Genomic DNA, 25,338 nt, shown 5'->3' with positions numbered 1-25,338 from the left:
TACAGAAATAAATACAAGGTCACTGAGCTGGACATTCCATATTTTTAAAGCTGTTCTGTTCTCTGTGAAGAACCACAGTCCCTTCTTGCAAACAGCATACTCAGAAAAAAAAAAGCATTTATTCCATATTCATAGAAAAATACAGTACTTGTATTAAATGTCCTTGTGCTTAGAAGGAAAACATGAAGTTTAATCCATATTCTGCAGCAAATTTTGAAGTGGTGGCAGGTGGAGAACAAATTCCCAGTACGGGAACAGCTCAGTGCTGTCCTTCAAAAGTCAAATATAAGAGTTGGTGTCCTGGTGTTTCTGTTTCTTGCCACATTTTCCAAAATGACTGTTGAAACAGAAGGGGAGAGGGGTATAAATGTAAAAAAACAGGCAAATATGTAGTTTAAGTTGTAGTCCAAGCTTCAGTACTGAAACATTATTTTTTTCCCCAGAAAATTTCCTCTTTCTTTTGTTTGTACATTGAATCAGGCAAAAGTTTTTAATGTAATATTCAAAGCCTCTCCTTGAAACTCATTTATAGCACTAGGACCTCAAATTATTTAGTCAAGGTGCAAATATTCCCTGCATATCTGTAGGGCAGTCTGGCTTGCTGTGCGCCGGAGTGGGAAAGCTGCGCCTAAAGCTCTTCACCTATAAATCCATCTCATATGTGACTTTTAAATGACTTCACAAATTGTGGGATTGCATCCATGATAAGGGGCCCTTCTTCACAAGATGCTTTAACTGAGGTAATGGCTAGTTTTTTTGAGCAGAGAGTTGCAGACTATGCTTTGCAGCACCTTTCTTGTGCACTGTTGCTGCTTTTTGCTTCCAGAGATGCATAGGACAACTTTGTGTCTCTATGAGAAAAATACAGGTTTTATCACCATACATTTTTTTAATAGCCTTCCTTAGTGATATCACAAAGTTCAGGTTTCTATTGAGAAAAATACCATCTGCTCATAGCATCAACCCAGCTAGGGAATTTACTTTGATGCTGGAAAATGTCAATACTTTATGACAGTTGGTAAAGTTGGAGGAGAACATCCCCTGGAAACCTCAGCAAAGTATAAGTCAGAAAATATATCTCATACCTTGGAAGCTGCTCCACATCCTCCACGGTCTCTGGTAATGAGATTCCCTTTGTCTCCGGTAAAAGCAATACTAGGAGGCCACAGACAGCTGCAAGAATACCTACAATGGACATGGAAGAAATACAAAAGCAATAAGGACACTGTTACTTTTTTTTATTTTCAGCATTTATCCACTGAGAAAAGTTTATTCAGATTGAGTTTGAAGTGAGATGTTTTAAGTGCATCAGCTATTTCTGATTAACCTATTATAATCAAATACCTCTATGTTACATTAATTTAGCCTACTACAAAATCACTTGAGGGCTAGGAGCTCATTTGCAGCCTGATCTCTGCAAAGGGAGGTCTTAGAAGTCAAAAACCTGAGATGAGTGCACCTGGACTGTTGTATAAAAACAGCACAGGAACCAGGGTGGTATTTCTCATGTTGAGCAAATCTGCCTTTTCTCAAAGGGCTCTTGTCATGTAGATGTATCTGTGTTTGCTGAAACCACTGAGATTTTCCTGAATACTCTCTTCTTTATCTACGGCCAAAGTAAATTATGTGGTTCAGAATAAAAACTCCTCCTTGGGGAACAGCACTCAGATACAATCTGAATTAGGAATGGATATTTTGGAATCATTTCCTGCATAGATATAACTCATAGAATGTATTAAGTCAAAAATAGAAGGGCTGGAGCAAAAAATCAAATGTTCCTTGAGTGTTGCATAGTTCACTCTGATCCTCTCTGATTTTTTAGCTGTTTACTTAAGACAGAGGGAATTCATATGTCCCTCAGAAGCAGCAGAATTTAATAATTAGATAATGTGAACACTGTACTTCTATCTATGTATTTTCCTGAAATAATGGTAATTTTTTAAAAGATTAAAGTCTTTTGTCTTTCCATTTTTGTTTTCAGCTAAAGTTGTAACTAGTGTAAATTTCTCTTCTTATTCTATCATTTTCATTTTGATTTTTTCCAGTCACATCTACCTCCTAGAAGTCTGGTTTAGCCACAGACTCCCATGCAATTACAGAGCCTAGCTGAAAGGTTTCTAAGTCTTAAAGCACTTCACATAGTTTCTTTTCTGCTCCCTCAGCAGAGTTACCTAAGCAGACCTGAGCTCTTCCCCACTGTGCAGAGGAATCACCTTTCACCCATTTGCCATTCAGCCTCTTGCTCTAGGCATAAGGGTGGAGAAGCACTCCTCTTCGGGGGAGATAAGGCCACATACTGCTTTTGACCCAAAAGAAAAGCTCTGTTAGGAGAAGGATATTTAAACCAAAAGTATATTGTAAATTAAATCTTACTGAAAATAACTAGAGGTAGCTCCAACCAAATGGCTGCTAATCGGAAAAGCAGGAATGGGGCTATGATCCCACCAAGATCACACAGACTTGAACACAGGGAAACACCAAAGTTTCTGCAAAAGACAAAAAGTACCAGATATTAGAGAGGTGCTACCAAACAGAATAGCCAGCAGGTTAAGGAGTAGAATGTAGACTTAGCTCCAAAATTATCTCTTCAGTATATGCTATCCGCATTAAGCAGTGGCTATTCAGAGCAGGAAACTCTGGAGACAACCAAGTTTAACCAAAGGACAGTGAAACAGGAAATGGTGAAAAGCACAGGGAAAAGCTGAAAGGTTCCTAGGAGCTTTTGACATACCTCAGTGTTGTAGGGTACAATTCACTGTTCACTAGATAGACAACTTCAAAAGCTATTGTGATGCTCAGTCTTCCCAGCGTGGCAACTGTTGTTTTGAGCCATGGGATATCTGTTCATACAAAAAGAAACACTTTCTGAGTGAAGTGTGCTCTGCCACACCAGCAGAGCATTTCTGAGAGCCCCAGGCCTGTCAGCAGAAATTATACCACAGGAACACTGCAAGTCAGACTGAAAGGTCACTGCTGTAGGTATCAATCTATAATGGCATTTATTGTTTTCAAATGTCATGTGAGGCTGCTTTAGAGATTAGAAATCACTAGAGTTGATTGATTCAAGATACTGGTGGGGCATAACAGCATGGGTGGGAGAATAACCATCATAAGCTTCCATGACCACATCCAAATTGTGCTCCAGAAAGGAGTATTTTTCTATAGAGAGATGTTATGCTGCAAGAAACACTGTTGAGTCACCTCCCAAAGCCTTCTGACCCCAAGGAAAGTACCTCTAAAGCTGCATAGAATCACAGAATCACTTAGGTTGGAAAAGACTTTTAGGACCATGGAGTGCAACCATTTCCCCAACCCTGCTACTCCACCACTAAACCATGTCCCTAAGTGCCCCATCTACACATGACTTAGAAACCTCCAGGAAGGCTGCAGTAAAATCATTCTCCCTAGAGAAGTCCACCTACCCTTTGTAATTTTTCTAGCCATTGCACATTAGACAAACTCCTAATTATGCTAGTCCTGGTCATCCTCGCCTCCCCTTCCATCATACCTGGCACAGGCTGTACCTGGCACTGCCCCGTGGGCTCTGCCCAGCTCTCCCAGCTCCACTCAAGCTCTGGTGAGCAGCCACTGCCCTAAATACATCAGCAGGAAGACCTTGTACAGCAGCAGAGATGCAGTGGCCACTCACACACAGCAGGGTAGAGCTGCCCCTCTCAGAGTGAGCAACCCCTCTTTGGAGACCTAGTGCTCTCTGGAAGTGCATGACAAGGAATGTGACAAGCACTTCTGTCACGCTCTTGGGAGAGGGCAGTCTCCTGCATGGTCTAACCATGACTAGGCAGACAGAGAGGCAAGTGAAACAAGCCTGAACTTGGCACAAAGGGGAGTTCTGCCACTGGAGAGGGCTCTGGCAGCAATTGTGTTTTCTCAAACCTTCAGTGGAAGAACAAGAAAACATTTCAGTTTGCTCTGAACCAAAAATGAGACACTTGGGTTTTTTTCCCTTCCAAAACAACCAAACAAACCACCATCAAACTTCATCCCATGTTGCTGACACTGCTTTTGCCCTGAAGAGTTCTGTTTTCAAAAGTATACAAGAAAAACAAAGGTTGGAAAGAACAGAACAAATCCACATCATCTCCATGGCATCCCTTCAGTCCATCAGACTCCCAAGGTGATGGTGACGTCCATGTGGATCCTCCCTCTGCCAGGGGACTGGAATTTTGTGAGCAAGACAGTGTGAAGGGGCTCAGATCTGAGAGCTGCAGTTTTTTTCATCTGTATAAACAGACTTAAAAGCAGGACTTGGACCTCAAGTGTCCAACTGCAAGTATCTTAATCCCAAGGCTGTCCTCTCCTACTGAGAGAAGGCTGTTGGCAGCCCCATGATACACCTTGAGAAACTAAAACCTCTTAGGACTGTTCCTCACTTTGATAGGAAGAGTTCTGGGGAGGAATAAGCCTTTCTGATGTCCATTGAGCTGCTGGTCCCCAGTAAGACAAAGCATAATCCTATGGTTATGTACAATTCAAAGCACCTCCATACCCCTCCCTAGGGATAAAAAAAAAAAAAAAAAGAAAGAAAAACACACCAAACCAACAAACAAACAAACAAACAAAAAAACCACAAAACAAAACAAACCCCAAAAAACAATAAGAATAAAAAAACCCTCTAAAAAACATGCTAGGGAAAACACTTTAAAGAATGGAGAGAAGTGCTGGGAAGCCTTTGTGCAATATCAGACCTTTTCTCTGTCCTTGAAACCAGATAAGAAAGGCTTAATCAAAAGCCATATCTTTCTCCCAGCCTCTTAGCATTGTCCAAACCCCTGGGAGAGTGAGGGCGAGGCAACAATCTCTGTAATGCCAACCACAGCCCCTACATTGTGTTGTGGTTTGCATTGTTTTGCTTGTAAAGGAAAAGACTTACCAAGATGACTCACCAAAGTCACTGATTTCTTACATCACTAAGTGTGTTCCAGGTCAGGGAATGTATTTTCCCATTATGTTTGCATATTCATCCCTTGCATTTGCCTTTAAAGAGAGTGCAGGGCCTTTATAGAAGTTTTCTCTAAGGCTACTCCCAGCTGTTGTTCACAACCCATCAAAGAGACGGCTGTTCCATGTGCCAGGGAAACAAGGTGCTGTGCTGCATGCAGGTAAGGTGTGCTGTTCCATGACTGGGTGCTGCCTCTATCTCCAGATGCTTCTACTTTTACCTGCAGCTCTGTGTGGCTCACTATCCCTGCTCGGGGGGTGCCATTGAGCTGCAGAGCCTGTCCCAGGGCAGGGAATGAATTACCTTCTGGCAGGAAGGCAGTGATGAGGCACGCCACGCTCGCCACGATGTTGCCCATGGCGAAGGGCAGGCGCCGGCCGATGCGATCCATTGTCACTAAGATGAGGAAAGCAGAGGGCAGCTCCACAGCTCCTGAGATGAAGAAATCCAGGTAGAGGTTTCCTCCAATAATTCCCAGGCGCATGACAAGCCCCTGGTAGATAAGGGCACTTGTGAACCTAAACAGCAGAGGGAAAAAAGAGTTGAGAGGCAAACAAATGGTTGCAAGCAGCTGGAGAGACCCTAAAAAGCACAAGGGAATCTTTCCTCAAGACCCCTCGCCCAGGTAACAAGCTGGATGACACGGGCACTCACCAGGCATACATCAGGATGAGCGTGTTCCTCCTCATCTGGGGAGTCCTCACCAGGTCCAGAAAGGAGGGGTTGCTGACCTCCTCGTTGCTAATAGTGATCTGAGGAGACAAGTGGGCAGCAGTCAGCTGTCAGCTGTCAGGCAGGCACTGGTGGGGATGCCATGGGACAGAGAGAGAGAAACAGCAAGCGTTTCTCCCAGCGGCTTGTAGAAATTTTAGGGAGTTGGAAAGATGCGATAACTTGTTGAGTATAAACAATTTGCAGGGGGTGTTTTTCTACTTTATTTTTCTGTTCCTCTCAAGTACAGTGCGTGAGAAAGATGTTTCTGTTAGTTAGCCAATAGAATAGAGCCTATCATACCACTCTATAAAAACCGCATGGTGTGACGGTGTTCGCAGGGGTCTTAGGATGAGGGAAGATACGAGGATCTGACTCCATGTTCCAGAAGGCTTGATTTATTATTTTATGATATATATTATAGTAAAACTATACTAAAAGAATAGAAGAAAGGATTTCATCAGAAGGCTAGCTAAGAATAGAAAAGGAAGGAGTGATAACAAAAGCTTGTGTCTCGGACAGAGAGTCCGATCCAGCTGACTGCGATGGCCATTAATTAGAAACAACCACATGAGACCAATCACAGATCTACTTGTTGCATTCCACAGCAGCAGATTACCGTTGTTCACATTTTGTTCCTGAGGCCTCTCAGCTTCTCAGGAGAAAAAATCCTAAGGAAAGGATTTTTCATAAAATGTGTCTGTGAAAGAACGGTTATTCTGAATAAGGCCTTCTTTGCTTTTTCTATGATCCTGCTTCTCACCTGTTCCTGCCTCAATCTCGGCACAAGAGCAACACACTGGGACACCGTTTCTGTGTAAATACAGCGATCAGCAATGTTTCAGTCCAGTGAGCAAAGGTTCTGGCAAGCCAGTTTGCTGCTCATAGCAGTCCAGAGCAGTGCACAGGTGTTGGAACAGCTAATAACTGGATATAGCTGTTGGCTTTCCTTAATGATGATTGTGCAAAAATCAATTTTAAAAATCCCCAGTCTTAACTTGAGAATGGAAAAATTATTTCCTCCTTGTTGACCTGGATTTTCTTGGAAGGTAACAAGCAATCATTGTCACATCAGGGCCACTGGGCACAGAATTGCCTTCTGCCAGGGGTGGCACGGAGGAGGAGACAGGGCAAAGCAATGGGCTTAGGGAAGCAGGGAGAGAAGGGCTGAGCAGCAGGCAATGGGCTTGGGAACATCACTGGCAGCAAGCTGGGCAGCAGGAAGAAAAGGGGAATGAGAGAAAGAGCAGATCTATGACATCTATTATCTGTGATCTAACTTGGGTGCTACAAAATATTCAACCAGTGAAATTCAGAGGGTCCTGATATAAATACACACACGCTGTGCTGAACATGGCTTTTACCCTGAAAAAAATAACGCGCTAAGTATGACTTAATGATTCTCATACTGCCTACAAAGTATAATAAATCTGCTCTCAGCTGCCTGCAATACAATCACAATGAGACACTCAGTGAAACTACTGGTTAGAAGGTTTAACACTAACAGAAAATAGCAGGATTTCACACAGTCCTGTGCTTACCCTTTGAAGTTCATTGCTGTAGATAGTACAGAGCCAGAATACTAGCAGGGCCAAAAAGGGATTAGTTACATTGATCTAGGCTGTTTTTAACTCTGGCCAGCAGTTTTTAACCGAGCCAGGTGAAAACCCTTCATTCATATGGTCATTTGGCAAGTGAGGAGACACCAGGAAGATAAGGCAGAGGCAATTTCAGGCAGGCACCAAATATGATGCAGGCACAGCTGGGATTGCTATCAGCTCTCAAAGCAGCTGTGGGGAACATGGGGTTAAACCTGCTGTGCCATTTTTAGAAGGATTTTAGGCAGCCTTGTTGCTTTAACTCTCCATTATTGACCCCTCCTGAGAGGACGCCTAAGAGGAGGAGCAAAGAGAGGAGCAAACCCCTCTCTATTACCACAGCACCTGCTGCTCACAGAGGTGCAGGAGCCCAGGCCAGAGGGGAGACAGGAATGAAAAGACAGAGAAGCTGGAGGTAACATGCAGATCCATGATGAGAACACAGGTAAAGCCAAAGGCATTACCCGAGGGTCTCATCAGCACAGCCAGAGCTGAGCCCAAAGCTTTCACCCTTTATTTGTTTTATTATATCATAAGGTAGCACAGCTGCTTTTCAGTGAGATTTGGCTGGATGTGTTTACACATGACTTTTTCCTAACTGACTGACACAAATCTTTGTAAGTCAGACAGAGAAACCCCACAGTTGTTTGAACTTCCTTTCTACTCCCTCTCACTTTTCTTCTGTAACCAGAGCCAAAAGTTTTCTTCAAAGCACTGCCACTTGTGCTGCATGCCAGAGTCCTTAGTGAGGCAGGCTGAGGTTGCTGGGTTTCTGCACTGCTCTTGGATTCTCCATAATATGGTTATAAAGCTGCCATGTCTGTTGTTTATAAGAACAGGCTGCCAGACATCAGTTGTGACTTTGTGCAAATATGGTTTTAGATTTCCAGAGGACTAAAGATAAATTCAGCACAACTGTCACTTGTATTTTTATGTCTTAATAAAGTCAAAATAACCCCAGCATGACTGAGCACTTTTTTATAGATGAAGAAAGGAAGCACTATGGAGAGTCAACACTTTGCAGGGGAAAAATCCTCTTTTTGTTCTTTGAAGTCAAGGAGAGCTTTGCTATTCACACCAGTGCAGTCAGGAATTCAGTGACAGGGCCCATGTTTCCAAAGTTACACTATTTGAAAACCCTGGATGAGCCCTTTATAACTTCCCTCACATTTTCATGTTCCAGCAAAATTACATATCAGTTTTCCAGCAATTATTTTTGTGTACATAGTTCTACACATGCTTAATTCTTCATGGGCCGTGCAGGCGTTTACATACATGGATGTGTGTAGCATCTACATATGTAATTTAATGTATGCAAGAAATATACATGTCTAGATATGTTCTACAGGGTAGGAAAAAAATCTGTAGATAAAGGGACAGGTTTTGATCCACAATTCTCATAAGAAGTAGCTCTACTCAGAGGGTTGCAGTTCATTCTGGTTTTGGAAAGAGATCAAGAATTAGAAAATTAGTTTTAAAAAACTCTCCATGATAGGATAAATATGAGCAACTGAAAAAAAAGAGTTTATAATTTAGAATTAATTTAATAAGTTCTGGTTGGCATTGACCTACACCAGTGTCATAACTCACAAAGCAAAAGCAGCAAATGTTTATCCTTTTTCATATAAAGGTCATCTGTGGTTTCTGCATGCCAGGAAAAAACCCAAAGCTGCAACATCCAGAGCTGTGTAAGAGACTTGGCTGATGAAATTGATACAGACATACTGGAAAATGTGAGCCCAAGTGCATTGAGGAATAATGCCTGTCACTTCTTCCTGAGCCTCCACACCTGCAGCGCTTAGCCTAAAATTCTGGAGCTGCTTCATGAAAGAGAAGTCTGATATCAGTTAATGTGAGAAATACCCTTGATCCATTACCCATGCACTTCCTGGAGATGCTCTCTTTTCCCTGGGCACAGCAAAAGGATGACAGAGATTCTATATTAAAAAGGTCCTAGGAATAGATCCAATACAAATCTGGATGTGTGGAGGTTCATCTGTTACAGCTGTGAGTGGTTTAAGGTCATGAGCATGGACACTTTTGAAAGAAAAAAACAAACATAAATTCAACTTTAAAGAAAAAACAAGGAAAGACACATCTTTCTGACATGATGTTTTGAAAATGCTGATGTTTAGAGAGGAAGTGGGTGTAGGAATGTGGGGCTGAATGTGGAGAGGAAGCTGCAGAAGCACGAACTTCCTGCTACGTGACTTGGGGCACCTTGGCACTGCATAATTCTGACCTGGATGTGGGAATACACTGGTGTATATGCCCCAGCAAAAGACTATAGATTCATAGACTCATAGCAAGGTTTGGGTTGGAAGGGGCACTAAAGTTCATCTAGTTCCAGCTCTCTTGCTATGAGCAGGGACGCTGTCTATTAGGCCAGATTGCCCAAAGCCTTGTCCAGCCTGGCCTTGAACACTATCCAGGATGGGGCATTTAGAGCTTCTCTGGGAAATCTGTTCCAGTTCTTCATCACTCTCACAGTGCAGATTTTCTTCTTAATATCTAATCTAAAACTGCCCTCTTTCTGTTTGAAGCCATTCCCCCTTGTTCTGTTCCTTCATGTCCTTGACAGAAGTCCCTTTCCAGCTCTCTCGTAACTCTCCCTTAGGTACTGGAAGGCAGCTCGAAGGCCTCCCTGGAAACTTCACTTTTCTGGGCTGAACAACCCCAGCTCTCTCAGCCTTTCCTCAGAGGAGAGGTGCTCCAGCTCTCTGAGCATTTCACAGCCCTCCTCTGGACTCACTCCAGCACCTCTATGTCCTTTCATAATCTCATGTGGTTTAACAAGAGGTTTAACAAGGGGCTGCACCTGGGTCCAGGCAACCCATGGGATCAGCACAGGCTGGGAATGAACAGACCGGGAGCAGCCCTGCCCAGAAGGACTTGGGGGGTTCTGGTGGGTGAGAGGCTGGACATGACCCAGCAACGCGCACTTGGATCCCAGAGAGCCAACTGTATCCTGGGCTGCATCCAAAGCAGTGTGGCCAGCAGGGTGAGGGAGGGGATTCTGTCCCTCTGCTCTGGTGAGAGCCCACCTGCAGTGCTGCATCCAGCTCTGGGCTCCCAGCACAGGAATCATAGAATGTTTTGTGTTGAAAGGTACCATAATCACTCCAGTTTAGCACATCTGTTCTCACTGAACCATAAGTCCAATGCTGCAGTAATCATGGTCTGAGAGCCAGACACTTGCTACCAACACAGGACAAGCCAAATGCTGCAATGTCACAGCAGCATTATTTGCATTAAATGCATCAATCCTTTCAAGTTCTGTTATGACCACTGGCCAAAGGACTGTGACTCTAACACTTATCATCCTACTTTGTGTATAGTGATCTCAGACAGAGCTTCCTCAGCTGTGAACTTTGCAGTGTATTTTCTCCCTGTTGGGATGGAAGGAAATTTATACTTGAAATCTAATTTCCTTTTCTCTTAGAGTTGTAAAAGGAACTTCTAGAAAAGGAGCGAGGAAAGTGGATCATGCTATCTCCACTCGCTCTGTCAGATCAAATGGCAACTGCTATGAAACACCATTGCCCCTCAGGTTAGTTTCTGATACTTCCCACACGTTTTTAAAGTAGGAGGGTTACAAAAGAAAGACTTGATTCCTCGTTTTGCAAGCTTTTTTTTTTTTTTTTTGCAGCCTGTATATTTCCAGCCAGTTCACTTTTCCCATCTTGCAATTAACAAAGTGATTGTGTCACTGATAACAAACTGTTCTGGTGTGACTCTTCAAGAGTGTTGTCCATCCCTTAGAGAGAATGCATTTTAACACCACTGAACTTTCCAAAGCTTAAGAAAGCTTTGGAAAAACCTCTAGCTCAAACACATGACTGTACCTCTGAGTAATGGGGTGAGAGAAATTTCCCATTGTGTTTTGCAATCCTGCGCATGATTTTCAATGCCTTCTCTCCCTTTTTGCGTGTCAGGAGCCAACGTGGAGATTCAGGAACCACCCTGTAAGAACACAAAAGTTGTGAATAAGCCTTTTACCTTATAGCATCATAAGTAAACCAAAGTATTTTATCTTTTACCCTGTGTTAACACAAAACACAGATTTGTCAGTCTTTGGGACACAAAAACTCTTTTGAGGACTGCTTTTCCAGTTAACCTTCTGTAAAATATTTGATCCTAGTGGGCAAGAAAGAAGAAAAGACACTACATCAATACTCTGCAAAGCTGAAAAATCAGAAATTTTAATATTGTATCTGCACATTGGTTGTCAAAAGTATAACCAACACGCAAAGAAGGTTCCTGTAGAACAACAACAATGCAAGCCAACACTAAACAGGTAGAGTAACACATACAGGCAGATCAGGAAGGTTCTGGCTGTATCACTGTAAGATACACACACACAAACATATACTTCTTTTATAAACTGAACAAAGCAATACCACTGATGGGTGCTTCAGTTTCTGCTAGCCTAGGGTTAAGATGATGCACTATTTTAAGGTTCACAGCAGGCAGTGTTTAAGGAAGCAGGTCAGGAGGAAGCTCCATGGGTTAGTCTCTTGGGATCCATCCCAAAGGACTGCTGCACTGAGACAGGTGTTTACCATGGCTTAGAGCTCTGCTTTCTCATCAGCTGTACTGCCCAGCTCAGGGGACCTGAGAGCAAGGTGAAACTCTAACTAAGTAGATAATGGGAGGCAGAAGTGGGATCTCATGGCTGATGGGAAAAACCAACTTTGGTCCAGTTAACTTATAAACAGAGCAGGGTTATGTGAAGGGCTGGGTGTGGCTGATCAGAGAGGCAAACTATGGGCAGAAAAACTAGAGTGATGTATGTCTGTGATTCACTAAAAAGGAATTACAAATTACAACATCAACAATGTGCAAATATCTTCTTCCTAACCTACATCTTCCACTCTGGAGACTTGGAGCCATGGCAGGACTCCCGAGGTGCTCAAATAGCAATAGCAATAATGACAAGAGCAATGACTGCAACATTACCAATAGTAGAGCAGGAAGAGGAAGTTGGGCAGTGAAATGGCCAGCTGGATCCCCTGCCAGGTGGGAATCAAGTATGCAATTCCAGGGAGAATTATCATTCCCAGGGTAAAGAATATCTGAATCACAATTCCAACCATCCGCTGATCGGAACCAACGATCTCCGTCACTGAGCAGAGACAAAGCCACAATGAATAACACAGAAACAAACCCAAGCTGAAAATAAATTATTAGAGGTGAGATATAAGGAAGGCTATGCTGTATCAGGCCACAGTTGTGTCTAGCCCAGCATTTTGTCTTCAGCAGTGTAGGCGTGTCACTGAGGCTGTCCAGGGCAAACACGAGTGACACCTCCTCATCAGCTCACCCGCCCTTCTCCAGCCAGAGGGGCTTCTGACTTTGTGTTTGCTTCTGAACCACATAGGGCCACAACAGGGGGGTGAGATTGCATCACGACCATGCTTGGTGGGAATTCCTTAGCACTCTCCCTGGTGCAGTTTTGGCACATGCCCCAGACAAAGGGATCCTTCAGGCAGAGGCTGCTCACAGCAGGTAATATGGACAAGGCATCTGTGGGGAAGAGAGCTTAACCAGATCATGGTTGCTCTGAGGGGAAGGTATGATCCAGTCTGGTTTGTTTATTTATAAGGAAAGTTTTAGTTTTTGTTGTTTGGGGTTTTTAAAAATTATTTGGTGTATTTTTGATTTTGTGAATGTGTCTAATAGCTCTGAAATCTGTGCTCATTTTTCAGGCAATATCCCATGGCCATGACATCCACAATTGAGGTGAGCAATGCATGAAGGAGTGTCTCCTGTTTTTTTCCAAAACTATCTTCACTACAACACCTTCAGAGTAAGAGCAGAGAGTTTTACCTTGGCTTGCAACACACAGAAAAAAAATATTTATTATAAAAAAATTATTCTAAATTTATTTATTTATTTTGCTAAAGGAGACACAAATGTACAAGTCACAATGGTTTGTTTTGGCTGGCATTGCAGAAAGATATGACAGCATGACCATTTTTATTGACTATCCATCACCTCTGCATAGCTCAGGGGCAACTCTGTTGTCTAAGGATAGCTGATTAGCACTGCCCCCAGAAGAGCTGGATTGTACTTTTACATACATACAAAGGGAGTTTATTGGGGCAACCTGAAGCACAGATCAAGAGCTTTGCAAATGTATTAATAGCAACCTCCCTCCTGGTGCAAACAAACCTATGATCTGTATATGTATGTTTCTTAAAAGATGTTAGGTTGGCAAATACTCTGGGTGATCCCAGGAGATAAGAGTTGATCCCTGAAGGGATTTGGAAGGAATCACTCTATCCAAGAGTTAGGCACCTTGCTTAGGCCTGCAGTAATGCAGTGTTCCTGAGGTTCTCGGGATCTCTGAATCTTTCCCTAAAGTCAGCAGCCTGATCTGAGCATTGAAAAACATTCCTTTCTGTTAAAGCTTGGCCATTTTAAGGAAGCCCTGGGTCTGTCATAAAACATATTGCTGGTTAGAGCACTTGCCAAAGTTTCAAGATAAGATCTCAGTTTAAGCCATGTGCATGGAAGTAAGAGGAAAAGCAGCTTCTGGTTCTTTCCCTAGATCTTGGACAGGAGCTGCTCAGCAGGGTAACTTAGCCCAGAAAAACAAGGTTCTTTTGGACTTTAGATACTAAAAGGGTACTAAACTGGTATGTTTGCACACAGATCACCACAGTGCTCCCAGGTCTCACTGTAAGTGTTTATGTATGGTTGCAATTCCGGTCCCATTCATCTAACTTCCACCAGGAATTTTAAACACTTGTCACAGGCCTCATAGACAACAGCAGTGCTACAAGCTTTTGCCCTATATAATGATGTTATCACTATGTTTTGGGTTATAACAGTAGATCACCAAATGGCTGGTTTTATTTTTAAATAAATCTGGCATCCTGTCTCTTGCAGGATGCCTTCCTCAATGTCTGGCTTTTTCATGCTTTATGACTGCCTTACTGAACCTGGCAGGCATTCAAGACACCACAACAATATCCTTTCCTCATCAAAAGGAAGCTTGCTGTGCAAGGAGCTTCATTGCTATAGACTATAGACTGATAAATTATAATCTATCAAAGATTCTGTATCCCTACTGCTTTGATGCTATTTAAAACAAAGCTTCCCTTTCTTTTCCCATTTCAGGAAAATAATAATCCTAATATGGACCCTGGTGTCCAGCCTTGACACTCAGCTAAAGAATGAAAGCAGCCAGCCAAGCTGTCCTCCCAGTGAGGAGAAGCAGCTAACTCCTCTGAGCATCTGTGTAAGACATTCAGACTCTGCCAAAATAAGCCATGTCCCTGTTTGTGTATCTGGTTTGTTTGGGGCTTGCTCTGTAGATTTTTTATCATCCTGGTTATTACATCTTCTATGTAATAACAAAAACTTTATATATTAATAATCCATTCCCTCACTTCTTAATCGTTGGAGGACAAGTGCATTAACCAGGATGGATTTGGGTTACTCTTTGTCTGCTGACTCCAGGCCAGTGCTTTGTTCCCAAGAAAAAATAGAATGACAAGCTGATGCAGCCAGAGTCTTTGTCCTCCAAAAATCCCTCACTTTCCCTAACCAAGAAAGAAAGAGAGTAACAGCTCTCACCAATCACGTAGCATGTCATCCAGGTTCCCTTGCCAAACATTCCTTGGAGAAACCGGAAGATCAAAAATACAGTAAAATTTGGTGAAAATGCTACTATGATACCACATATCCCAACCCCAAGGCAGGAGAGCAGGTAGATGAGGATTCTGCCATATCTGTTGAAAAAGGAAAAGAAAGTGGAAATCATCAATGGTGCCTATTAAATATCCTTCAGTACACATCAGTCAGAAAGCTCCTCTTTGCTTCCTTTTTGTTTCTGTGTCTTTATGCCCTTTCTGGGTCCAGATGTGCACAGAAAAGTTTGGAAACCACAAGAAAAGCTCATTTTGTGGCATTCTAAGCTCCAAACAGGACCAGTAAGTACAACTGCATAAAGTTTCCAGCCCAAATCAAAGCAAAGATTACATTGGCTGGGTTTTGTTAACTCAGTTTGGAGATATTTATCCCAAGATAATTAAACCTGCAAAATGTTGACACGTGCCTATTTCAGGTGATACTGAGAATGGTTTCACCTCCCAACAAACCAAAGTATGAGCTCATACTGTACCTGTCAGCAGCATAGCCCAGGATGAATGCTCCAGCCAGGAACCCCAGATTGAGGATGGCCTGTGAGAGATCCAGCATCCAGGCATTGCCACACACAAGATCGTACTGTGGGAACAAGGGAGAGGCATAAACACACCCAGGTGGGTCATTTGTCACCCTCAGGGCAAAACACTACAGAACTGCATAGGTCCACAGGGAAGGGGAAGAGGAAGGGGAAGCTCAGATTTGCTTGCTCAATAACAAGCACTTGGGCCCACTCTTAAAGTGGTCATGAACAGGGAAAGCTCCTCCTTGCCAAGAGGATGCTGCCTTTCATGCATCAATTGTCCAGATTTGGAAAGCAAATCACTCTTCTGCAAACACCGCTGTTAAATATGGTGCCAAGGCAAAGTCCTGACTTTGTTTGGTGCAGAATAAGGGTCCACAGCTATTGCCAGTAAAAACAGCATCTTATAGAAATCTGTTAGTTTAGTTATTCTCCTTAGTGCCTTCTAGATAAAAGCAAAAACACATAGTCTCCAAGGAAACTGAAAACAGATCTCAGGTCAATTGCAGACCCACTGAATATATGTTTTCTTGCTGAAGCTTTCCCAGACTTTTCTATTCCTTATACTCCAGCATCCATAACTCCCTAGCACTACTAGCAGGGATGGGGGTGGGGATGAGAGAAGGCAAAGGGAAGGGAAAAGTGGTTGAGAGGAAGGAAGGGACTGTGAACTAAAACTAGAATTAAACTAAAATGGAAGTAATTCTATAGGAAGCATGGCATGGGAAATTACTCTAGTTGTTTCTGGAGAATAAAGAAATTTAACCACTGCAGACCATATGGGATTTGGGAGGTTTCAGTCCATACATGGAGTAATCTTTGCAACAATGAGGCCTCAGGACCAAAGGAAGACACAGACAACAGCAGCTGCCAGCCTTTACCTAGAGAGAGCCTTTTGCTTTCAGATGTGAGCTATAAGAAATTTTTTAATTGTCAACAAGGTGCTGGTCACTGAAGCACACACAATGTGCCATGTTTGTGCTCACCAGCACATGACAACACCAAGGCTCAAGCACTCTGCTTGAGCAGAGTGGGCACAGGGTGGGCTAGAGAGACAACAGCCTCTTTGGCCATTCCCAGTTCTCCAGACCCTAAAATGTTGTGTCATGTGCCTGAGCTCCATCCCAGCCCATTTGCATGCTGTAATGCCCAGAGTATTATCTTGGCCTGAGATCTCAGAGGTCTCAGATCACACAGGACATACAAGGGGTGCCTCACAGGTCTCCAATCCCATGTATATCCCACCTCCACTGACTTTAAACAAAGTCATGGTTTGGATGTCAACCCCATTACTCCAGGGAGCCTGACTGGCCACATGTCAGCCAAGTCAAAGTACGAGCACCTGGCTTCCACTTCTGTAAATCTTGAGCAAGAGCTGCAGAAACCTCTGAGAAGAATAAAACCTGCTCTCAGCTTCATACTCAAGGGCAATTGCAATGCTTTCCTAAATTAGACTGAACATGGAGCAGCACTTTAAGATTTCAAATGCTGCTTAACCTCTTGCTTTTTGAAGCTATGACAATGCCAGCAAATGGTATCAAAAGATGTATCTTTGGAAAGCAGTGGGGATTTATGAGAATGGCCATTAAAAGAAGATTTTTTTTAAGTCACAATGCAATTGCCTGTGCTGATGACAGATGTTGGGACTCTCCTTGACCCCTTTTCAAAAACTGAAAAAAAACCCCTGTTTTTTACAAATTATTTTCTCTCTCTTTACTGCAAACAAGCAAGGAATAAACTATCATGAAAGAAGGCAGGAGAACAAATGGATACCAGAAAGGAAGGGGAAAGTATCTTTAACGGAGAGGATTCTTTCATCTGTACAGCAATTTCCTACTATTTATGCAGCAGCTGAAACTACCTCTACACTAACAATGTAGTCAAATATTGTATATATATTCTGGGAAATAGTACCATACAGGAAACTTCCTAAGGAGCTAAGGGCTCTTTGTGAAGATTAATGACAGTACACTAACAGTTCTCCTAAGTTAGCCCTGCACTTTGTCACTTTCTAAGTATTTAAATAAATTCTGATATAGATAAGCACTTCTGCTTGCTTGACGTAGCACCTAGCATTGAAGTCATCACGCTGCTAATGTCTTGTTTTTCATTTGCAAACATAACCTTTAGAGGGGACTGTGACTTTAAAAGAGAATTGAACATCCCGCAGAGACCTTTTCTTTATCCAGGCTGCCTGTCAGACCCACTTCAGTGCTTCAGCTGTGACCTGGCTTGGTTGTGCATGAAAGTTATCCCTTTATGTATCCCTTGGACAAAAATAATCTGCAACAGTTTACCCATGTGCTCAGACTGCCTCCAGTTAGTCCTGTATGACACCTCTCCCAAACACCTCCCACGTTCCTTGCTAGCAGCCTCCCCAAAAGGCAGTGGTGTGGTGCCTCCTCTCTCCTTCTGAACATTCATACACCTCTCCATGCACAGGCTGATGTTTACACTTCTGAAAATGCTAAAGCATTTATTGCAGTGTCAGAGGGTGGGGAGAGAAGGATATGAAAATGTGATGTAAAGCCTTAGGGTTTTCTTACCCTGATCTTAAGCCTATTTGTTGTTCTGTACAGCGCTGGCTGCACCCCAACAGACCCTGTTAGAAACCAGAGAGTTAGAAACTGGCTCCTCACTGTAATCACCCAGCAAGTGACCTAGCTCATCCTGCCAGCTCCAGCTAAGGGCATGTCCTCCTCCTGGCTTTGCTGTGCTCTCAGCCAAGCCCCTCAGTGCACTGGTGCAGGCACCCAGCACAGCCCTGCAACTCACCTCTGCATTCAGTCCTAGCCTCCCCTACAGGATTTCTGTCCACTCTAGGACACAAGCCACTGTGCACCTGAACACACCCTTTCCATTTAGGGAGCTGACTGAAATCAAACTGCCCAAATTGGGAAACTATCCACTTCCTCACTGCTTCTCTCTTAGCCTTGACGATGAGCTGCCATTGCAAGCAGAAATGAGGTGCTGCCAGCACAGACAGGCAGCAGGAACCAGCTCCTTCCAGACATTCTCCTAGAGTGTCCTTAACAGATGGAAAAAACAGTTCTGTCCTCCCTGCCAGCCTGGCAGTCCAGCCACTGCTGGTTGGAAATACAACCCTGTCATGAATGTTTGCACATGTGCTGAGGCTTGGGCACCAACGAGATGCTCAGATTTACAGGAGCAGTGCTGTGACTGGAAGGAACAGTGCTGGGTGCTTCACTGATCTATCAAGGAGCAGCAAACCACCTAAGTGAGATCTCTCTGGCAGAAGGAAGAGGCTTTGCTCTGCTCCCTGTAGCTCCTCAGTGGTGCAATCACTGTAAGAAGGATTAGCAACTGGATGAGCTTGTACATGACTAATGACTGGGAAAAATGGAACTGTGGCAACTTCTCCTTTCTTCATGACTTTGGAGCAAGGCCAACATTTTCCATTTCAGTCTGACCTGCACACTAACCACAAACTTGTAATTCCTGGTACTTGAGTGACCTTTATTCACTTCAGCAGACATATCCCTGTAGAAATATATTGTTTTAAATCACAACATGCCATTAACAGCTCCTCAAAACGTAGCATCCTTGGGGAGGAATTTTGAAGAGCTTTACTGTCTGTTACAATTAAATTACAAAACAATGGATTAAACTCTATGGTCAATAAAGAATTTTACAGTGACTCCCCAGCCCAATTGCAGCAGCATGTCCAGAGCCCAGACACATGTTTTAAATTGCATTCACACAAGTGACCAAAAAGAGTTTGGTTTACCCTTTCACTGCCAGTGACAAACGGTTCAGTGAGATATTCATAGTTTAAGGAAAGCTGGGGAGATACTGACTGTTGCTACATGTTCCTGAGTTGTTGCTGGGCAGTTCTTCTCCTCTCGTCCACTGGCCTTTCAGACTGCTATCTTTCTACACCCTTACTGCATCAAACCCCTCTGCAAGTGCATGCAGTGGAAGGGAGAAATTGTCTTCTTTTTTGCTTTCTGTTAAAGCTTCTGGCAGAATGCTCAGGGATCAAGCAACTGTCCTTCTCCATGTCTTGTTTCAAGCTGAGCACTTACCAGGACAAGAGGAGTCAGCCACTACCCTGCTGCCAGGGCCCTGGGGCTCAGGGCCTGAGGGAAAGGTGAGTTTTGAAAGCTTTGTAAGTCTCCCTCCTCTCCTGTGCATGACCAAAAGCCCATGAACTTTGTGTCCCTGCCACTGGGATCACCTGTTGAGTGTCCTAGCACAAAAGGCCTTTTCTGTACTTCTCCTTTTTCTCTGTCTCTTCAAGGACAAAGCAAGAAAGAGGTAGAGAAAGTCTTCATCTCCTAATGGGGGAAAAGCAGCAACTGTCCTCAAAATAATAAGAAAAAAAATGGAACCCTCAACTAGTAGCAGGGTTTGACGGCAGTGGAAGAAACACAGCCCCACTGGCATGAGCCCTGCAAGCAACTGCTCCAGCCCCTCTTGTGCAGAGAAATCTTAGAGTTTCATTGTTCAGCAGTTGCTGCTTCCTCTGCTCTCTGTGTGACCTTTCCCCTTTTCCCTCCCCTAATTAGTATTAATCCCACCATGACAGTGAAAATAAGACAGGATATACTGCCATGCCAATAACAACAGTCACACTAGATCAACAATTTGAGGGTAAATTGAGTTATTTATTCCCTTGGAGGAGGATAGCATAAGGATCAGCTGTGCTTCTTCCACCCTGAGTTTGACTGACATGTTATCTCCTTCTCTGAGGGACTAAAAACCATGAGACAAACATTATTTTTTTTTTCCTTCCAGGTTTCTCTGCAAATGTTCACTGATATTTTCTGAGATGGCTGGCAAGCAGAGAAGTAAGAAGATTGATTCCCAGCAGGTATAATAGGCTATGCTCAGATTATCTGTCCCCCTCAGACCTCACACTTCAGCAACAAAGTATTGTTAGGGCTCAAAGTGGCATCATCTACAGGGTGAAGCTTTGCTGCAGACAGGACATATTGAAATCTGTCCCTTCTGCTCAACTCCTGCCAACAAAGGCTGAAATCAATGCTGCCTAAAATATGCCCATCTGTGCTGTAGCTGCTGCTGACCACACAGATCTCCCTCTTCCTTTCCTCCACCACTCTGGCCTTCTCCTTCTCCTGCAGTCACAATTGTAGCTCATGCCTATGCCTTGAGGAGTCACCAATGACAAAAATGTCTGAAGAAAATGGTTCTTCCTTTGCATACTATTTCCAGCCACCCTATCACAAACTGCTTGATTTGTCTCTCAGGGAGAGTAGTGCAAAGTGCTAAAGCCCAGAAGTCTTAAGGATCAGTGACCCCATCTTCAGCACAGTTTCCTGGAAAAGTTTGATTTATTGACTTCTGTATGTGCTGGATACATGGGTCCTTCACAAGGCTCACCAGCAGGACTTGGCAGGCAGAACACTTTCTGTTTCAAGTGCTACAGGGGTCAGGGGGTGACCTGGCTCCCCTCCAGACCCCTGGGCAAGAGCATGAGGCTGTGACCTCCCAGTCCACTGCAACCTCCCAGCACATTTGTTGTTTCTCCATCTGCTGCACAGAAACAACACAGTCCTTCCCTTCCCTCCTCCCTCTGAGCAGCTGCTGCTGTCACCAGCCCTCCCTCCTGAGCAGTGCCAGCCACCTTCTGGGACCAGCATCATTTCAGATGGCACCAGCTGGTGTGAGTCAGGAATTGATTTACCTTGATTATTTACCCTGTCAGCTTCCCTCTCCAAGAAAAATCTCAATAGCCCAAACTGGGAAACAATCCTCTTCCTCACTGCAGCAGCATTCCCATCCTGCTGCTGACTCAGCTTCACAGGGAGACAGGCAAGGCACACTCAATTAAACCAGAGCTGATTGCACTGGGCCAAGGTCCTCTGCACAGCTCCACCACCTTGACTCAGCTGTGTCTCAAAATGATATCTTGAAACCTTTATGTCAACCCAGGTCTTGTTTGCTCACCTCAAACACAGTGCAAGTTTGTGTGTGCAGCACCAGTGACAACTTTTGAAATCTGGATTGCCCTCACAGAAAAGCCTGACCTAAAGCAATGGAGCACAGAGACCCATGGTCATGTCACTGCAGAGGTCAGGACCTATTCTCAGAGCCCATTGGGCACAAAAGGTCTTAAGAGGGAATCTTTAGCAAAACTGCATTGCCCATCACTAGAACAAGGTAACTGGCTTTGCCATGTGTTACTCCTGTGGTGACTTCTTAATATAATTTGCTCTTCTCAAATGCTGAAGGAGGAAAGTCCTGCACATTTGTAGGGGGATAGAATATAAGAAAATAAAGATAGTGTAGAAAGTAATCTTACCCTTAAGGAGTTGCAGCTGGGCCAATTATCAAAGATTAGGAACAGGCCTGACTTTACCAGGCCACAGCTGTACCCAATGAGAAGAAGAGTGCTATAAAAGAGTGGGGTGGCTGGTTGAGAAGGGAACTGGAGTCAATTGGCTGCTTTGTGAAGAAGAAAGAGTCAGTGCTCTGAGGAGATGCCCATGAGAAACACCAAGGTATGAAACTTTTGTGATAAGGAGACAACAGCATGGAACCCCTGCAATAAGATGACAACATACATTCTCCCAGAACCTCACTGTACCCCCAACACTGAGACCTGGGAGTCCTGCAGCAGCAGGTGATGCAGCAGCACCCCAAGTAGTACTTACAAAGAAGTGTGTGCTTTGTATCAATGCACACTCCCCTGTTTTCCTTTGCTTCCTTCTACTGATGCTACTGTGAACACATTTGCATAAGACAACTTATGCAATAGAGATAAGAGAGATAATAAGATGGAGAGAACGGCCAGTGGGCAGCATGAGCAGTGAAGTACCACAGAGCCGTTTGTTTCACAGCTCCTCACAAATCAGCCATGTGATTTAGCTTCTGAAAGTGCTCAGAACTTACTGCCATAGCTTGTGCTTTGGCTGCCACACCTCCTGTGTGATATGACATCTATCCAAAGAGAAGGCTTTACATGCCTGCTTTTGCCCTCTGAATCCCCTACCACATTGCAGATCCACACTGGAGCTGTGCTTGCCATAGCCCTGGAAGCACTCCTTCAGTACACTGACTTTTCCCCCTCCTTCTCTCTCTTTCTCCCTGAACAAGAATCCTGAGACTGTTTTGTAACTCCTCTTTTTGACTTTGTCTCCCTGGTCACTTCCACTGCTGATTCAACAAGACATGCCAGAAATCTTTAGCTGAAAGAAACATTTCTGCAATCATGGACAGAATGAAGCATTTACAAGTAGATGGGTAAGAAAAGAAGTCTTTGGTGAGCTAATTAAACAGAGCCTAAATTGAGTCATGCTTTGTTAGAGACTCAGCTGGGAGAAAAGAGACTAAATTAAATCATAAATTTTGTCTTTGCTGGGTATATAACTCATTAATAAGATATCAAGCCCCTTTTAGTAGCTGATCTCAGAGCAATTGAGTCAGGACATGAATGCCACAAGCCTCCTTTTTAGATTAAGAAATTGAGCCTCATGAGATATGATTTATCCAGAAAATGTTGCAAAACTGGGCAGAGGTTCCAAGTTGCACAGGTCACAGCCCAGCAGACTCCATCTGAGGTGGACCTAGCCAGCAAGAGTGTCTCTAGGAGTCACAGTGACGCCAATGGTGGGACCTGCTGCCCTGGCAGAGGGGAGAGACAGTCCCAGCTTTGCAGACTGTTACTCCAAAGTTTTCCCAATATGCACCTTTGGGAGCACTGGTGGGGGTGCTTGCCCAATCATCCCTTCATCCCTCCTCCTTTCCCTGGTCCTGAAAAGTCTTCTCAGCAGAGAAGAGTAAGAAAGTGAAGATGGATGAGGTATTTGCCTGAGAACATTGAACCTTTCACTCCCATTTATTGCTGCAAGACAAATACTGTTTCCTTTTCCCATAGCTGTGCCCATTGCTGCTGGAAAATCACAGTGGCTCTGTTAGATACACAAAGTGCTGCCATAAAGGGACTCTGAGCATGATCTTGTGGACACAGCCCACATGCCTTCACCTACAGCAAGGCTGAAGTGGGGGGAAAAATGGACAACAACAGAAAAAGAATCTCTCTATGTTTATTTTTAAGGTGTAACTCCTCGCAGTCCCCCAGCAGAGGTACCTTGGAGGCAGCAGTATAAACTTCCCACTACATCCACGTCCTATGGATTGATCCAGAGCCAGGCTGCAGCTCCCAGGCACCACTTGTGTGCCCTCCCTGGCTTCCACTGCCAACGTGGGCAGAGACACGTCATTATTAGGGACCAAAGTTTGACACCAACTCACTGCATGCCATCTGCAGCCCTCTGAGCAGCCTTGATGTCACAGATCATACACAAAAGCCAGATCTGAACCTTTGCTCCGGGCCAGTCGGGTGCTCTGATTTCTCTTCTGCTGGGCACAGACCCCGCCTAAAGCTGCTCAGCTTGCACACGGGAATCAGGGAACAAAGCTGCTGCTCGGCACAGCCCGAGGCTGACAGAGGATACAGCAGCCCCAGCTGGATGGGAGAAGGATGCTGAATTGGAAGGATGGGATAAGCATCTCCTGTCGGTGTTTGCTCAGGGCTTTGCCTGCTGTGCCCTGCTCCCTGTTTTGGAGGACACAGCTCCAGTGCAAGCACCGAATTAAAAAGCATAGCAGGAGGCTCACCAGACAGGGAGGAACCAGAGCCCTCAACTGCACATTTTGCAGTGCACCTTGATTATTTCTGAGCCAATCCCTCTAAGCACACTTTGGATTTTTCATCGCCGCACAAGTGACAACTGCTGTCAGAATGACCCTAAAATACACACTCCCAGTGTGCAGACTGTATTTTGAAGCCAGACCACAGCACACCCATGGCACAATTACAGATTACACAAAGGGTCTCCTAGGAAAGAATCTTCACTCGCCTTTTGCAGCCTCATTAAAAAATCAATGCCAGTGCTTACCACTAGTGATAATAACCTGCTGTTCTCTGACACCGATACTCAGGAAAAGCTGAATGTTAGCTTTGGACAAAAACGTGTTTGTTTTTTGTTTTTTCTTCTTTAGTAGGCACAATCACTTCTGCTGACTCCTGACAGATCTCAGATAGGCACTCTGCCACCTGTTGTTTTTTATTACATGAAAACTTACATGTTCAATACTGGAAATACAGAGAAGAGATAACCTGCATTGATCCTGGTCATAGAGTACACTTGGAATTTACACCTCTAAACCTGAAATTGAGCACCTGAAGCCTCAGCTGCAAGGACTTAACTCTTTATTTTAATCTGACATTCCTCTACAGACAGAGCAATATCTTTGCAGGGTATTCAACTTAGCGTGGGCACTTGGCTTTGAACAGCCACCTTTCATACCAGCTCACCTTTCCCTAAAAGCTCAGTGCCGGCACTTGATCATCCTCATTGTCTGGATTTGCTTGTGACTCGGAATTGAATAAATCTGCAAAGGAAAACCAGCCAGCAAAGCAACAACCCTTGCATTGGCAATCCCATTTTGTGAGTATACACCACTGCTCAGAGGGTGGGTGTTTTCCTTACCTCGCTGACAATGGATGCGCGGGGCTGTTCGTAGACCCAGTGCTGGTGGCAAGGGGCGAGAGGCGGGCTGCCCGCGCTGCCATTGCCGTGGCGGCCGAGCGGGCTGCTGCAGCTGCCAGAGGCGTCCCAGGTGACATCCAGCCTCTCGCACTGCCCCGTGACCGACTCGTTCCCCAGGAGCAGGGGCAGGACCGTGAAGTTTCGCTCCTCTTCCAGCGTCCAGCCACATCGTTCACTCAGTTCGGCTGCCCCAGGGATCCTGCACCAGAAGTTGCCTGGTGCTCGCCCGAGGAAAACTACGCTGGCGAACAGGGAAGAAAAAGTTATGCCCGTCTGGCTAAGGAGGAAAAAGACCCTCTTTTGAAATCTTCCAAATTCCCCGGCCTCCTTCAAAACCTCATCAAAAGATGGCAT

At 44.3% G+C, this 25,338-nt stretch overlaps 1 protein-coding gene across 1 annotated transcript; it reads right to left on the bottom strand.

The window, feature by feature from the left end:
* Positions 1-110: 110 nt before the first annotated feature.
* Positions 111-25,338, bottom strand: SLC22A3 (solute carrier family 22 member 3). Its single transcript, XM_066545736.1, has 11 exons — positions 24,925-25,338; positions 15,401-15,504; positions 14,854-15,008; positions 12,229-12,394; positions 11,115-11,232; positions 5,615-5,712; positions 5,264-5,478; positions 2,732-2,840; positions 2,374-2,486; positions 1,086-1,185; positions 111-337 (listed from the first exon to the last, which is right to left on the bottom strand). Exons 1-11 carry the CDS (start codon positions 25,336-25,338, stop codon positions 280-282), a joined length of 1,650 nt encoding a protein of 549 aa, XP_066401833.1. The 3' UTR covers positions 111-279.

This window comes from Molothrus aeneus, chromosome 3, assembly GCF_037042795.1.
Source record: "Molothrus aeneus isolate 106 chromosome 3, BPBGC_Maene_1.0, whole genome shotgun sequence".
Classification (NCBI taxonomy): domain Eukaryota; kingdom Metazoa; phylum Chordata; class Aves; order Passeriformes; family Icteridae; genus Molothrus; species Molothrus aeneus.
The sequence above is the reverse complement of the archived record's forward strand: the minus strand, read 5'-3'. Positions and strand labels throughout refer to the sequence as shown.